The sequence below is a fragment of the Bufo gargarizans genome, chromosome 6 (assembly GCF_014858855.1).
Source record: "Bufo gargarizans isolate SCDJY-AF-19 chromosome 6, ASM1485885v1, whole genome shotgun sequence".
Taxonomy (NCBI): domain Eukaryota; kingdom Metazoa; phylum Chordata; class Amphibia; order Anura; family Bufonidae; genus Bufo; species Bufo gargarizans.
In genome coordinates, this window is record NC_058085.1 from 325,431,365 (window position 1) to 325,447,857 (window position 16,493).

The 16,493-nt window shown below is 47.7% G+C and overlaps 1 protein-coding gene across 2 annotated transcripts in view; it reads left to right on the forward strand.

The window, feature by feature from the left end:
• CALHM2 (calcium homeostasis modulator family member 2) overlaps positions 1–16,493 on the forward strand; it is a 60,131-nt gene that overhangs the window by 8,054 nt on the left and 35,584 nt on the right. The window contains exons 3-4 of one of the 2 annotated variants that reach the window (XR_006390527.1): positions 6,151–6,684; positions 9,424–9,592. Coding sequence is in view for 1 of the 2 variants with exons in the window: in XM_044299310.1 (XP_044155245.1) it covers positions 6,151–6,564 (414 nt within the window). In the remaining variant the exon portion in view is untranslated. Of the gene's footprint in view, positions 1–6,150; positions 7,673–9,423; positions 9,593–16,493 lie in introns of those variants that run through there. The other variant, XM_044299310.1, reaches the window with a different exon arrangement.

Below are 16,493 nucleotides of genomic sequence, written 5' to 3' on the forward strand. Positions count from 1 at the left end.
GGGGGGATCTGTGGATGGCACTGTTATGGGGATCTGTGGATGGCACTGTTATGGGGGAGGGGGATCTGTGGATGGCACTGCTATGCATAAGATGCTATATAGTGTCATCCATAGATTCCCCCCCCATAGCATGGTCATCCACCGATTCCCCTCCCCATTACAGTGCCATCCACAGATCCCCCCCCCCCTCCACATTACAGTGCCATCCACAGATCCCCCCCCCCCCTCCACATTATAGTGCCATCCACAGATCCCCCCCCCCCCTCCCCATTACAGTGCCATCCACAGATCCCCCCCCCTCCCCATTACAGTGTCATCCACAGATTCTAACCCCCCCCTCCCCATAAGTGCCATCCACAGATCCCCCCCCCCCCCCCCCATAACAGTGCCATTGTCATGCCCGGCTCTGACTATGTGCGGAGGTCGGCTAGAATAGCAGAAGGTGTTTAGTTTTTTGTTTTGGAGCCGTGCTGGATCCGCCTCCCATCAGGTGCACAGGGTGGGGTAATTAGTTTAAATGGCACTCTATCCCAGTGCTCTGAGCGGGTTATAGAAATCATTCTGGCCTTGGAGGCAAGGAAGGAAGGTTCTCTGTTCCAGCTCAGAAAAGATAAGTGTGGTTTCAGTTTTTGTTTGCTGTTTTGATTGTGTTGGTGTCATTTCTCCCATCCAGGTTCTGTGCGAGCAGGCTGCTCCTATTCCCCTTTTCACCATCTCAGGGAATCTAGGGTGTTTTAGCCCAGGCACAAGGACACTTCATTCCTACCATTAAGGTCTGAATGTGGGCTGAGCAGAGCAGGGAGAGAAGTCAGGGATTTGCTAGGAGGTGACCCTTCTCCCTGCTTCTCGCCTAGAGCCTGGTTTGCTGGTTTATCTATATGTCTGATATCCCGTCCGCTGTGACAGCCATCCACAGATTCCCCCCCCCCTTCTCCCCATAACAGTGCCATCCACAGATCCCCCCCCTTCTCCCCATAACAGTGCCATCCACAGATTCCCCCCCCCTTCTCCCCATAACAGTGCCATCCACAGATTCCCCCCCCTTCTCCCCATAACAGTGCCATCCACAGATTCCCCCCCCCCTTCTCCCCATAACAGTGCCATCCACAGATTCCCCCCCCCTTCTCCCCATAACAGTGCCATCCACAGATCCCCCCCCTTCTCCCCATAACAGTGCCATCCACAGATTCCCCCCCCCCTTCTCCCCATAACAGTGCCATCCACAGATTCCCCCCCCCCTTCTCCCCATAACAGTGCCATCCACAGATTCCCCCCCCTTCTCCCCATAACAGTGCCATCCACAGATCCCCCCCCTTCTCCCCATAACAGTGCCATCCACAGATTCCCCCCCCCCTTCTCCCCATAACAGTGCCATCCACAGATTCCCCCCCCCCTTCTCCCCATAACAGTGCCATCCACAGATTCCCCCCCCCTTCTCCCCATAACAGTGCCATCCACAGATCCCCCCCCCTCTCCCCATAACAGTGCCATCCACAGATCCCCCTCCCCCACTCCTTATAACAGTACCACCCACAGATCCCCCTCCCCATAACAGCCCCACTGCTCACAGCAGTAGAGTATTCCATAATTGGCAGTAACTTTTACTTTAAATCAGCGCATCTTTATTACCTTACAATGAAGCTCCAGTAACAGGCAGAGCGGGCGGCGGCGTAACGTCACTCTCACGTGATGCGCCTGCTCCGCCCACTTTATGAAGGAAACAGACCGAGCAGGCGCGTCACGTGAGTAAGTGACGTGCCGCTGCCCGCTCTGCCTGTTACTGGAGCTTCATTGTAAGGTAATAAAGATTCGCTGATTTAAAGTTAAAGTAAAAGTTACTGCCGGTTAAGGACCCGCAGGCATAGCGCCTGACCGCCCGCATGGCAACGAATCGGCCAATTATTCGATAACTGGACTCGTCGACAACGAATCCCGTTATCAAATATTATTGATAACTTAGATTAATCGTTGCAGCCCTAAATGGGTTCCCTTTACACTGACTTGAGCACTGAATATGTATCTTACCCACAATGTATGCCCCACGGATACATTGCCTCTGAGCGGTTTTTCATTGTGTATGCACCATCATGTTATCAAAGGGACTTTTTTTTTATAGCAAATGACTGCCCTTGGGCTCCATCATGTGTCTTCCGTGACCCATCGTATGCCAGCCACATACTTGGATCAGCGTTAAAGAGGAAGAAATGCTGGTCTATTTTTGTCCACACACTTAGGCTTCATGCACGCCATCCTATCCTTCATCAGTGTGCTCTCCATTCTTTCACAGATCCACATGCCCCATCTGAGAAACTCACTGCAGCTCCTATTCTTGTCCATTTTTGTGGATGATAGCACCCCTATCTATTAATGGAAGCGAGAAAAAAATGGAATGCACACACAGCCATCAATGATCCTTCTTTTGTGGATGGAAAATCAGATACAGCCTAGTGCATAATACAGAGCAGATACAATATAGAAGAAACTTATAGCAGTGGGATTAAAAACACAAGTTCTGCAAATGCAGTTTTGGTTGAGAATCAAAGGGTTAAAGGGGGGGGGGTCTCACTTCAGCTAATGGCATTTATCATGTAGAGAAAGTTAATGCAAGGAACTTACTAATGTATTGTGATTGTCCATATTGCTTCCTTTGCTGGCTTGATTCATTTTTCCTTCACACTTTACACTGCTCATTTCCAGGGGTTACGACCACCCTGCAATCCAGCAGTGGTGGTTGTGCTTGTACACTACAATGGTCCCTCAAGTTACAATATTAATTGGTTCCAGGACAGCCATTGTATGTTGAAACCATTGTAACTTGAGTAAACAGTTCTAAAGCCCCAAAATGTGATCAGTTATTGTGAGCCAAAGCCAGTTGTGGGTCAAAAACACAGAACAGGTGCAAATCAAATAATTACACCTGATCTCTGAGTAGGTGTCGCTACTGGTTTTGGCTCACAATAACTGATCGAAATAACAGACCAAATAACTGAAGTGTGAACACAGCCTACGGCCTCATGCACACGACCGTGGGGTGTTTTGCAGTCCGCAAATCGCAGATCCGCAAAACACGGATGGCGTCCATGCGTGTTCTGCAATTTGCGGAACGGCACGGACAGCCTTTAATATAAATGCCTATTCTTGTCCGCAAAGCACGGACAAGAATAGGACATGTTATATGTTTTTAGCGGGGCCACGGAACGGAGCAACGAATGCGGACAGCACACGGAGTGCTGTCCGCATCTTTTTCGGCCCCATTAAAGTCAATGGGTCCGCATCCAAGCCGCCAAAACGGCGGGTCAGATGGGAACAAAAACAGCGGCCGTGTGCATGAGTCCTTTTTGTAACAGCGGCTGCTGTGCACCGCTGTTCCCCTGCATACCGCCACGGTCCCTGTCGCTGTGTTTAGCGGTGATCTACTGCCAGTGCTTCCCATTCACCACTGCAGTCCAGGGCTCTGTCTGTGTAGGTACTGTTGTTCTGGGATCCGCTCCACAGTTTCCTTTCAGCCTTGGCCACAGCATGCTTGCTGCTTGTTCCCTGCAGCACTTCCTTAACCTGTTAAGGACACATGACGTACCGGTCAAATCATTAAGCAGGCACCTTGAGTCAATGCGCGGGGCGGGGGGGATCAATTCAGACCTGCGGTTTGTGGCTTTTACTGTAGGTTGCGGCGGTGGGCGGCAGTGCTATTGGGTCCCCATGTGGCTGTAGGGGGGACCCGATGGCGTGGAAAGCAGCGCGATGCCTTCCTGAGGCATCACTGCTGCCTTCCTGTGGAGAGCTTGTGAGATCCAGCCCCCTGGATCTCACAGGCCGGAAGCTGTATGAGTAATACACACTGTATTAATCATACAGCCAATGCATTCCAATACAGAAGTATTGTATTGGAATGCATTGTAAAGGGGATCAGACCCCCAAAAGTTGAAGTCCCAAAGTGGGACAAAAAATAAAGTGAATAAAAAAGTTGAAAAAATAACGTTTTCGCCCGAAAAAATTAAGTTTCAAGTAAAAATAAACAAAAACATCATTTTCCCCAAATAAAGTTTAAAAAAATTTGGTAAAAAATAAAAGTTGACATATTGGGTATCACTGTGTCCGACCGGCTCTATAAACATATCACATGACCTAACCCCTCAGATGAACACTGTTAAAAATAAAAAATAAAAACTGTGCTAAATAAACCATTTTTAAACCTTACATCACAAAAAGTACAACAGCAAGCGATCAAAAAGGCGTATGCCCACCAGAATAGTACCAATCCCGCAAAAAATGAGCCCCTACATGAAACAATCGACCCAAAAAATAAATAAAAATGGATCAGAATATGGAGACTAAAACATCATTTTTTTTTTGTTTTAAAAAAAGCTGTTATTGTGTAAAACTTACATTAAAAAAAGTATACATATTAGGTATCGCCGATAAAAATATCACATGACCTAACCCCTCAGGTGAATACCATAAAAAAATAAAATAAAAACTGTGTAAAAAAAAAAAGGTATAGTTTTGTCACCTTACATCACAAAAAGTGTAACAGCAAGCGATCAAAAAGTCATACGCACCCCAAAATTGTGCCACTCAAACCGACATCTCATCCAGCAAAAATCATACTCTACCCAAGATAATCACCCAAAAACTGAAAAAAATATGGCTCTCAGACTATGGAAACACTAAAACATGATTTATTTTTTTTGTTTCAAAAATGAAATCATTGTGTAAAACTTACATAATTAAATAAAAAGTATACATATTGGGTATCTCCGTGTCCGTGACAACCTGGTCTATAAAAATACCACATGATCTAACCTGTCAGATGAATGTTGTAAATAACAACAAAAACGGTGCCAAAACAGCTATTTCTTGTTACCTTGCCTCACAAAAAGTGTAATATATAGAGCAACCAAAAATCATATGTACCCTAAACTAGTACCAACAAAACTGCCACCCTATCCCGTAGGTTCTAAAATGGGGTCACTTTTTTGGGAGTTTCTACTCTAGGGGTGCATCAGGGGGGCTTCAAATGGGACATGGTGTCAAAGAACCAGTCCAGCAAAATCTGCCTTCCAAAAACCGTATGGCATTCCTTTCCTTCTGCGTCCTGCCGTGTGCCCGTACAGCAGTGTACGACCACATATGGGGTGTTTCTGTAAACTATAGAATCGGAGCCATAAATATTGAGCTTTGTTTGGCTGTTAACCCTTGCTTTGTAACTGGAAAAAAATTATTAAAATGGAAAATCTGCCAAAAAAGTGAAATTTTGAAATTGTATCTCTATTTTCCATTAATTCTTGTGGAACACCTAAAGGGTTAACGACGTTTGTAAAATCAGTTTTGAATACCTTGAGGGGTGTAGTTTCTAGAATTAGGTGATTTTTGGAACTGGTCCTTTAAAAAGTGGGTTTTTGAAAATGTCTGAAAACTTTCAAGATTTGCTTCTAAACTTCCAAGCCTTGATTCGTCCCCAAAAAATAAAATGTCATTCCCCAAATGATCCAAACATAAAGTAATAACTATGGTATTACTATGTATTATAGAAGAAAAAACTGAAATAACTAACGCTCATAAACATCTAATTATGAAAAATTAGGTATACTTTATTGGTTACAAAATAAATAATAAATTACCATTAAAAAGGCGGATAAGGAGCAAAAAACACCATCCCGGCAATACAGATCAATGAACTCCAAGTATGTAGGTATAGAATAGCATGCATAGTAATCATCATTTATAAAAGGCGAGTCCTAATGAATAACATAACAAAGAAAGATACCAGATGGTCGTACTGCCCTTGGTGCAAACAGTTCTGCCTCTGTATGTATGTGTGTGTGTGTGTGTATATGTGTGTATATGTGTGTGTGTATGTGTGTGTATATATATATATATATATATATATATATATATATATATATATATATATATATATATATATATATATATATAATTATTAATTATTTTTTTTTATTTTTTTTCCTGCCGTCACCTTAAATTTTCAAGTTAAAAGACTTGGTCTTAGTTTCCTTGGGCTCCCTAGAAACTAAAGAATACAGTATTATTTTCTGCTGCTATTCCTCAGGTTCAAAAGCTGATAACCATAGAGAAACAAAAGGCATTCTGCTAGGTGACTGACCTCACGTTATTTTCTCCCTCCTCTAGTTTCTCGGCTGGATTCTGATTGCTGTGGTTGCTTCAATGATATTCCTTCTAAAATGCTTGCACCATTGCTGTTCTCCTTTAAGTTACCACCAGGAAGCATATTGGAGCCAGTACCGCAACTGTGAGAAAGAGCTCTTCAACCGCACTGCCGAAGTCCACGCCAAGGTCCTAGCGGCCAGTAACGTCAAGCAATTTTTTGGTTTTGTGGCTTTGAATACAGAAGAGAAAGAAATGGTCAGGGAGTATCCGGTGGATGAGGCTCAGCCAAGTCCTCAGTGGAATGAAATCACAGGGCTGTACCTGTATCGGGAAAACAAAGGCTTCCCCTTGTACAGCCGTCTTCACAAATGGGCTAAAAAGTTAATCGGGAATGGCACAGATAATATCAAAGAAACTGCACTGCTTGCAATGTGAGATGGTGATTTTTTGACGTAGCATTAAGAGGAAGTCCACTGGCTCGCAAGATGCATTAATGGGAACCTGTCATCACCTGCCCATGCTGCCCATACTAACGGCAGTATAAACTAGACACAGGTGAGTTGATTTCAGCGGTCTGTCATTTATAAGTAAAAAGTGGTTGCTGAGAACCAACATCACAATCGCACGACCTCAGTGAGGTCAGAATAAAGTTGATGACAGGTTCTCTTTAAGACATTACAAAGCACAAGTACTCTAGATAGTCGAACTTAAAGGTACTAAAACTCTTTTAATCAGCAAACTGCAAAAAGGTCTATACAAGGGGTCAGGTTATTGACTGTGTACAGTCCTATGCTCAAATGCCATATCTTGGACAGGGATTCGGTTTTTTGCACAAGGTGGTATATGCTACTATGGACCATGAGTCAGGGAGGAATTCGTTATAGGTCATGTGTCCATTCATTTGTATGTAACCACTTTTTTTTAATCTACTGCATTTTACTACATTTTATTTTTATTTTATTTTTTTTACATTCTGTACTGCCATTCAATTTCAAAGCATAAGTACTGTAGGTGCCTTGTTTAGACAACCCTGATGGGGGGTAATGGATTGGGGGCTGCTAGTACTCTGTTTTAGAGGACTGCTGGCTTCCATTTGAAACGATGAACACCCATTGATCTCTCGTTTGGCACATGAACCTTATATACATTTCAAGTATCATAAATCCTCTCGCAAACTGACATTAGAATTCTGTCCGTACACCAAAAATATGTCCATGTGTCCTAATTTTGTCTGTACACCAAAAAGCCTAGCTTTAGTACAACAATGAGCCACAATTTTGGTGCTTTTTTTTTATTTTTTTGGGGGCTCATGGTGGCACATTTAGGACTGCTGCTTGCTGGAACCTTGAACATCATTATAATTCATAATTATTTAACGGATGGATTTGCAACTGGGGCTGCATTCTTGTGTCATCAATGAATATTTCAGCACCGTATAGCATGTACTGCCTTCTCTTAAATGTACATTTCTGTATAAGACTCAGGAACTGTTTTTATTGGGACATGTCTCTTTTAATAATTAAATATTACCTATTTTCACAAATCTCTTGTTTCTTTGGTTATGTATTTTAATTCGCACAGCAATGTTCATATGTTCAGATTTATTGCTTTATAGCAGCTCAGATGTTGTTGGTTTTCAGTTCTTCACGTTTGGTATCTGCATTGTTCGGCTTAGCCTTCTAGAGAAAACTCCTAGAAAATGCATTAGCTGCACAATGGAGGCAGGTTCATTAAAGGGATTCTGTCACCAAGTTTTAGGCTATAGAGATGCGGACATGCACGGCTAGATCGCCACTAGCATGTCCGCAATATACCTGTCCCATAGGGCTGTGTGCTTTTATTTTCTTTAAAAAAGGATTTTAGAGATATGTAAATTAGTCTTGTAAGGTGCCCAAGGGGCTGTACGAACCTTCCTGGTGCCCAGCCACGCCCGCCTGTGAAGGAGCCCAGCACCGACTGTGTGTCCTCCGAATCTCCTCCTTTTGTCACCGATTGCCATAATCTCGCGATGCGCAGTGTCGGTATAGTGTTCCCTCCCTGTGCTGGCATCAGCCTCAGGGAAGGAACTGCGCATCGCGAGATTACGGCAATCTATCGGTGACGAAAGCAGGAGATTCGGAGGACATAGGCGGTGCTGGGCTCCTTCACAGGTGGGCGTGGCTGGGCACCAAGAAGGTTCGTGCAGCCCCTTGGGCTCCTTACAACTAATTTACATAAATCTAAAATCCTTTTTTAAAGAAAATAAAAGCACATAGCCCTATAGGACCGGTATATTGTGGACATGCTAGCGGCGATCTAGCCGTGCATGTTCGTATCTCTATAGCCTAAAACTTGGTGACAGAATCCCTTTAAGTAAAGAAAATTTGTGCCACTTCCACAGTCGTAAACTACACAAGGATCTTAAACAGGTTTTCTAGTTTGCATCACCATTCTTTGAAAATAATCATGTATGAAAGTAGCTGTAATTTTGTATTTAATTTCTTTTACCTTTATTGCTCCTATCTCCCGTTCTGGGCTGTGGTCACATGACCAGGTCCATGCAGCTCTTTCTTATTTCCTGTGTGTCCATGGGCGGGGCGATGATAGGAGAGTGTCTATATAACAAGCTGGGCGTTGTTAGGGGCGGTGCTGGAGCTGTGGCAGAGAAAGAAGCGCATCATGGGTTTGGTTGGATACCACAACAAAAAAAACAATCCAGGGTGATTGGTTTAAGTGGTGAAAACGGGTCAGGAAAAATTGAAAATAAATATTTCTTAAAGATCAACTGCAAACGGCAAGGATTTATTGTTCTCAAGGAAAGCAAAATCGCCTTCCAAGTCCTCGTGCCTTAGGCTGTTGCACTAGTACTGATAAGATATCACCTGATGTCACCATATAGCATCATACAGAGTGCCTCCAGGTGTGTAAGGGCATGTTCACACTATAGATTGAAATTGGGGTGGTGTACAGCCGTTATACAATAGATTTACACAACTATTTGCCCCATTTTCCGCTATATGGCCAGAAATCTATGTGGGATTTTCTAATGCGTGTAAACAGGATTGTAAAACATATCTCATACATATACATGGGATGCTGACCTAGGTGTGGATTCCAGGCTGCATATACCCTAAAACATGATCCTAAGATTGCAGTGAGCAGGAAAAAGCTGGCCATATACAAAAAATACATCCTCCTATACATGTGCTTTGTAGTGAAGGTGGAAAAGGGAGAGAGCTGCTTCCAGATTGCTCTGGCTTATCTCCCTGCTAAGGATGGAATAACATTTTCTGGTGTGTGAATTTTTCTCCATAGGCATTTGGCACTTCTGGAGCAATGCTGGATAAAGCGAATTTGTGGTGTAAGCCAGTGCTGCTTTGGTCTGTGTCTGGAGGTTCTCAGGGTAGCGAGCTTCGTCCAGGGTGCTTCTGGGATGGACTCGGATTTGTGAGAGTGAAGGAGAGGACGCTGTGGTCAGAGAGAGGTGAGTTATTAAAGTTGGAAATTGAACATAGCAGGAACAAGACTAGGTGTGTTACGGTCTTTGTGTCGGAGAGTTAGAAAGTTGTGAAAGGCCAAGAGAGGAGGTTTAGAGATAATAGCTGGGAGTGAGATGGGGCTATTTATGGGGATATTAAAGTCTCCCAAGATAAGGGTTGGTAATTCGGAGGACAGGAAGTGTGGCAGCCAGGCAGCAAAGTGATCCAGCACTGTATACAGCTATTACTCTGAAGGAGAGGTAATGGAGGAGCCTGAGGGTCTGGACATCAAAAGAAGGGAATGACAGTGATGGAACAGGGGGATGACTGGAAAGTGCATTGTGGGAACAGAAGTAAGCAGACTATGCCACCATGTCTGTTCTCAAGTCTGGGGGTATGGGAGAAGTGTAAACCGCCGTAGGAAAGAGCAGCAGGAAAAGCTGTGTCAGATTCCTGAATCCAGATTTCAGTGAAGGCCAGCAGGTTATGAGTACGAAAGAAGTTATGAATGTAGGGGTGCTTGTTGCACACAGACTGGTTTCCAGAGCGCATAATTATAAGAGGGAAGAGAAGGCGCACAACAAATGTTAATGAGGTAGAAGGCGTACAACGAGTTCACTAGGTAGAAGGCGGATAACAAATGTTAATTAGGTATTAGCCTACCAAATCCTTATCTTCCCCAACATTATTTACTGAGGAAGAGTCAAGAGGCACCATATACAGGTCCTTCTCAAAAAATTAGCATATTGTGATAAAGTTCATTGTTTTCTGTAATGTACTGATAAACATTAGACTTTCATATATTTTAGATTCATTACACACCAACTGAAGTAGTTCAAGCCTTTTATTGTTTTAATATTGATGATTTTGGCATACAGCTCATGAAAACCCAAATTTCCGATCTAAAAAAATTAGCATATTTCATCCGACCAATAAAAGAAAAGTGTTTTTAATACAAAAAAAGTCAACCTTCAAATAATTATGTTCAGTTCTGCACTCAATACTTGGTCGGGAATCCTTTTGCAGAAATGACTGCTTCAATGCGGCGTGGCATGGAGGCAATCAGCCTGTGGCACTGCTGAGGTGTTATGGAGGCCCAGGATGCTTCGATAGCGGCCTTAAGCTCATCCAGAGTGTTGGGTCTTGCGTCTCTCAACTTTCTCTTCCCAATATCCCACAGATTCTCTATGGGGTTCAGGTCAGGAGAGTTGGCAGGCCAATTGAGCACAGTAATACCATGGTCAGTAAACCATTTACCAGTGGTTTTGGCACTGTGAGCAGGTGCCAGGTCGTGCTGAAAAATGAAATCTTCATCTCCATAAAGCTTTTCAGCAGATGGAAGCATGAAGTGCTCCAAAATCTCCTGATAGCTAGCTGCATTGACCCTGCCCTTGATAAAACACAGTGGACCAACACCAGCAGCTGACATGGCACCCCAGACCATCACTGACTGTGGGTACTTGACACTGGACTTCAGGCATTTTGGCATTTCCCTCTCCCCAGTCTTCCTCCAGACTCTGGCACCTTGATTTCCAAATGACATGCAAAATTTGCTTTCATCCGAAAAAAGTACTTTGGACCACTGAGCAACAGTCCAGTGCTGCTTCTCTGTAGCCCAGTTCAGGCGCTTCTGCCGCTGTTTCTGGTTCAAAAGTGGCTTGACCTGGTGAATGCGGCACTTGTAGCCCATTTCCTGCACATGCCTGTACACGGTGGCTCTGGATGTTTCTACTCCAGACTCAGTCCACTGCTTCCGCAGCTCCCCCAAGGTCTGGAATCGGTCCTTCTCCACAATCTTCCTCAGGGTCCGGTCACCTCTTCTCGTTGTGCAGCGTTTTCTGCCACACTTTTTCCTTCCCACAGACTTCCCACTGAGGTGCCTTGATACAGCACTCTGGGAACAGCCTATTCGTTCAGAAATTTCTTTCTGTGTCTTACCCCTCTTGCTTGAGGGTGTCAATGATGGCCTTCTGGACAGCAGTCAGGTCGGCAGTCTTACCCATGATTGCGGTTTGGAGTAATGAACCAGGCTGGGAGTTTTTAAAAGCCTCAGGAATCTTTTGCAGGTGTTTAGAGCTAATTAGTTGATTCAGATGATTAGGTTAATAGCTTGTTTAGAGAACCTTTTCATGATATGCTAATTTTTTGAGATAGGAATTTGGGGTTTTCATGAGCTGTATGCCAAAATCATCAATATTAAAACAATAAAAGGCTTGAACTACTTCAGTTGGTGTGTAATGAATCTAAAATATATGAAAGTCTAATGTTTATCAGTACATTACAGAAAATAATGAACTTTATCACCAATATGCTAATTTTTTTAGAAGGACCTGTACACATTAGATGGTCAGCTTAAATCATTAGGATTGGCTGATAGACATCTAAAATATATGGCCAGCTTTAGTTAAAGGGAACCTTTATGGGAAGGCAAGGTACAGGGTTTAAAAAAAAAAAAAAAAAAGCTTCTCCTGTCACTGGTACTCTGGTTCCTGCACTGAACGCTCTTCTCCTCCGCTTTCAGTCCCCACAGTACTGGAAATGCTACATGCCAGCTACATGGACATCACCCCTGTCAACCAATCAGTGGCCTCAGCGATAGTCACATTTCACCACTGAGGTCATTTTTTTAGCTGGTAGCAGTGATGTGTAGCATCACACTACTGGTCCAGCAGGGACTGAAAGTGGAGATTAAGGGAGCTCAGTGCAGGTACTTTGTTTTCTTTAACGTCTGCACTGTACCATATGAAAGGGGGTTCCCATGTCAGAGAACCCCTTTAAAGGGGTTATCTGGGAATTTGGTATTGATGACCTATCCTCACTATAGGTCATCAATATGTGATTGGCAGGGTTCTGACTCCTGGGATCCCACCAATCAGCTATTCGAAGAGGTGGCGATGTCAATGTACATTGTTCACATTGGCCTAGGTGCAGCTCAGTCAGGCCGGACATGGAGCAGAGCGTTAGGGGGAGGCCGCTCATGAAGAGGATTGGCGTGAGGGGACAGACAGGTAAAGGGTTAAGGGCCGGAGGAGGGGTTAGGTGTTGGCGCGTGTCGCCATGCGAACGGGGGAGGGGTTATGCGGCAGAGCGAGGGGGAGGCGGTGTTAGTGGCATTCGGCCAGGCGAGACGAACGGAGCAGCATGGCGGCACAAGCGTGGTCTGTAGAGGAGATGCTGGAACGGCTGCGCAGGGAGGCGGAGGTGCGGGGGCCTGGCTGGTTGCTGGAGCAGGTTGGTGCTGGTGTCTTAGGGCCTGCTCCTGCAGCTACCCCCAATGTACGGGCGGTCCGGCCGCGGCGGGGCGTCCCACCGGCGCGCCTTAGTCCGGAAAGTACTCCCAGGGTCCGGCGCCGAGTCGGGAGCCCCTCAAGGGACCCTCCGCGGCGGAGAGGGTCCGCCCGGTCTGCAGCGAGGCCCTCTCGTCGCGGGAGGAATCCCACCACACGGCGGGACCCGGAGCAGAGCGGGACGTCCCTTCCCCCGCTCTCTGCTGCCAGTTCTGGGGATGCAGGACCAGGAACGGTGGGCCGGCCCAGCCCAGGTCCCAGCGGGCGGTCTACTCGGCTGTGTGAGGACTTCCAGGTGGTGCGGGCTGCGCGGTGTGTGGATGAAGAGCCGTGCAGGCCCAGCGAAGTTCCAGGCGACGGGGGAGCCGTGTCAGCATGCCGGAGGCCTGCCAGCGTTGTCCAGAGGGCCGTGCCAGTCGTCCAGGAGGAGTTACCGTCGACGTCCAGGAGCAGCGCAGAGGGAGAGTCCATGCGGCGGGAGTCAGGATTGGCGGCAGCGGGAGTCACAGCGCCCGTGGTGCCTGGTGAGCTTGCTTTGGGTCCCTTGTTAGCGCAGGGCTTCCCGGCGGGGGGTGCTGGGGGGGGGGGTGGCCATGGGGGATTTAGGAAAAGGATTGGGGCAGTTGTTGGGGGGGTTGGCGGGTTGGTTGGCAGGGTTGGGGGCGGGTGGGGTGTCTCCGTTGCCGGCGTGGGGGGTGCCGGCGGGACCGGTGGCGGGGTCGTGCGGGGGTGCGGTGTCTGTGGAGACTCAGGCTGGGGGGGAGGAGGAGGTGCAGAGGTTGGATGATCGGGCGCGTGGGGAAGTGTATGTGTGCTTTGAAGGGCCGTTGGGGGCCCATTTGAAGCAGGAGGTTAAGGAAAAAATCTGGAAAGGGGAGTATGTGGAGATATTTTCACTGCTCCCGTTGGAAAGGTTTAATTTGGATAGGGGTAAGAAGGATGAGGGGAAAAAGGAGGAGGAGGAGAAGCGGCGGCATAGGTTGATTCCCCGCACATTTGCTAATTGGCTGCAGGCGTTTGCCATATTGGCAAGTGTGATTGGCGAGCGGTCCCCGGAATGTTGTTCGGCGTTGTTTTGCTACCAGGATGCTATAGGCGAGGCGTATCGGGTGTATGGCGGGGTGGGGTGGCTTCGCTATGACGAGCAGTTTCGGCAGCGGAAGGCGGTGAGGTCGGATATTCGGTGGGACCACAAGGACATTGGATTGTGGTTGAAGGTGACGGCACCACCTAGGGTGGGGCAGTCCTTTCGGGGGGAGCCCGGAGGGTCGTCTTCGGGTGCCTTGGCGGCGGCTTCAGCTAAAGGGTTGTGTTTCCTCTTTAATGAGGGGAGCTGCAGATTCGGTGCTAAGTGCAAGTTTAAGCACGAATGCACGGGGTGTGGGGGGGCCCATGGAGTTAGTCGGTGCTTTAAGGGGGGTAGACAGAGGGGCGGTGATGGCGCTGGAAAAGGGGCGGACGCCGGTGCGGGTGGAAGAGATGCAGGGGTTCCTAGATAGGTACCCGGATCGGGCGGCGGCCAGGTTGTTGGGGGATGGTTTTAGGTTTGGTTTCCGCATTCCTTCGGTGGTAACGGCGGGGCCTAGGGTTCATAAAAATCTTAGGTCTGCGCTTGATCATGCTGAGGTGGTGACGGATAAGTTGAGGAAGGAGGTGGAGTTGGGGCGAATGGCGGGTCCTTTTAGGGCGCCGCCGATTCCGGACCTTATGGTGTCTCCGCTCGGGGTGGTGCCAAAAAAAGAGCCGAACAAGTTTCGGCTCATCCATCATTTGTCTTACCCGAAGGGGGCGTCGGTCAATGATGGTATAGATCCCGAACTTTGTTCGGTGGTGTATACCTCATTTGATGCGGCTGGGTGCGACGGTGTGGGCGGGGTACGTTGTTGGCGAAGGTTGATGTTGAGGCGGCGTTTCGGCTGCTTCCGGTTCATGTGGAGAGCATGGGTTTGTTGGGTTGTTGTTGGGAGGGGGAGTATTTTGTGGATCGGTGTTTGCCGATGGGGTGTTCTCTCTCGTGTGCGTACTTCGAGACGTTTAGCTCTTTTTTGGAGTGGGTTGTGCGGGAGGTTTCGGGTTGTTCCTCGGTTATTCATTACTTAGATGATTTTTTGTGCCTGGGGCCGGCGGGTTCTCGGGTGTGTTCGTTGTTGTTGCACACGGTGCAGTCTGTGTTTGCGCGTTTTGGGGTGCCGTTGGCGGGGGAGAAGACAGTGGGTCCGGTGACGGAATTATGCTTCCTGGGGATTGTGATAGACACGGTGGGGATGGAGTGTCGGCTCCCGGAGGACAAGTTGCGTGATTTACGGCAGGAGATTGCTAGGGCCATTGGGAGGGATAAGATTAGGTTGAGGGATTTACAGTCGTTGTTGGGGAAGCTTAATTTTGCATGTCAAATTATGCCGATGGGTAGGATTTTTTGTCGGAGGTTGGCTGCGGCTACTGCTGGGGTGTCTGCGCCTTATCATTTCGTTCGGTTGCGGAAGGAGTTGAAAGGGGATTTGAGGGTTTGGGCGGAGTTTTTGGGACAGTATAATGGGCGGACGTTGGTGATGGGGGAAGTTTGCGATTCTGCGGATTTTGAGTTATATACGGACGCGGCCGGCGGTGCTGGCTTTGGCGCGTATTGTCAGGGGCAATGGTGTGCGGGCGGGTGGCCGGAGTCTTGGGTGGTGCGGGGTTGGGTGAGGAATGTTGCTTTGTTGGAGTTGTTTCCCATTGTGGTGGCGGTGGTGTTGTGGGGGGGACAGTTTGAGAATAGGAAGGTGCGTTTTCATTGCGATAACTTGGGGGTAGTTCAGGCTATCAACAGTTTGTCGGCGTCTTCTCCTCCAGTGGTGCGGCTTTTACAGTTTTTGGTATTGCGGTGCTTGTCATTGAATGTGTGGTTGGTGGCGGAGCATGTCGCGGGTGTGTCTAATGCTGTGGCGGATTCTCTTTCTCGTTCACAGTGGGAGCGGTTCCGGCTTCTAGCGCCAGAAGCGGAGTTGGAGGGTCTGGAGTGTCCGGCATGGCTGTGGGGGATCTTGGAGGAGAGGTGATGGGGTTGCTTAGGGATTCGCTGAGCCCGGGTACGTGGAGGGAGTATGGTAAGGCGTGGGGCATCTGGGAGGAGTGGATTGGGGGCTGGGGAGTCGGGGAGGAGGATGGGGGTGTTAAGATGGTGATGTTGCTGGGGCATTTGAAAGGTGAGGGTTGGTCGGTGTCTAAGGTGAGTCGTTTTGTGGCAGGGGTGGCGTTCGGTTTCAAGATGCGGGGCATGGTGGATTTGACGAAGGGGTTCTTAGTGCGACAGGTGTTGAGAGGGTGGCGTAGGGGGGCGGGAAAAGTGGCTGATTGGCGGAGGCCGGTGTCTTTTGAGTTGCTGATGCGGTTGGGCGAGGAGTTGAGCGCGGTCTGTAGTTCTGGGTGGGAGTTGAGGTTGTTTAGGGCGGCGTTTGCGTTAGCGTTTTTTGGGGCGTTCCGGTTGGGGGAATTGGTGTGTGGTAGTGTCAACCGGGCGGGGGGGTTGGCGAGCGAGGATGTGGAGTGGGGTGGGGACCAGGTTGTGGTTCGGATTCGTAGGTCGAAGACTGATCAGGAAGGCAGAGGGCAGCGGTTTGCGTTGTTTCCGGTTCCAGGG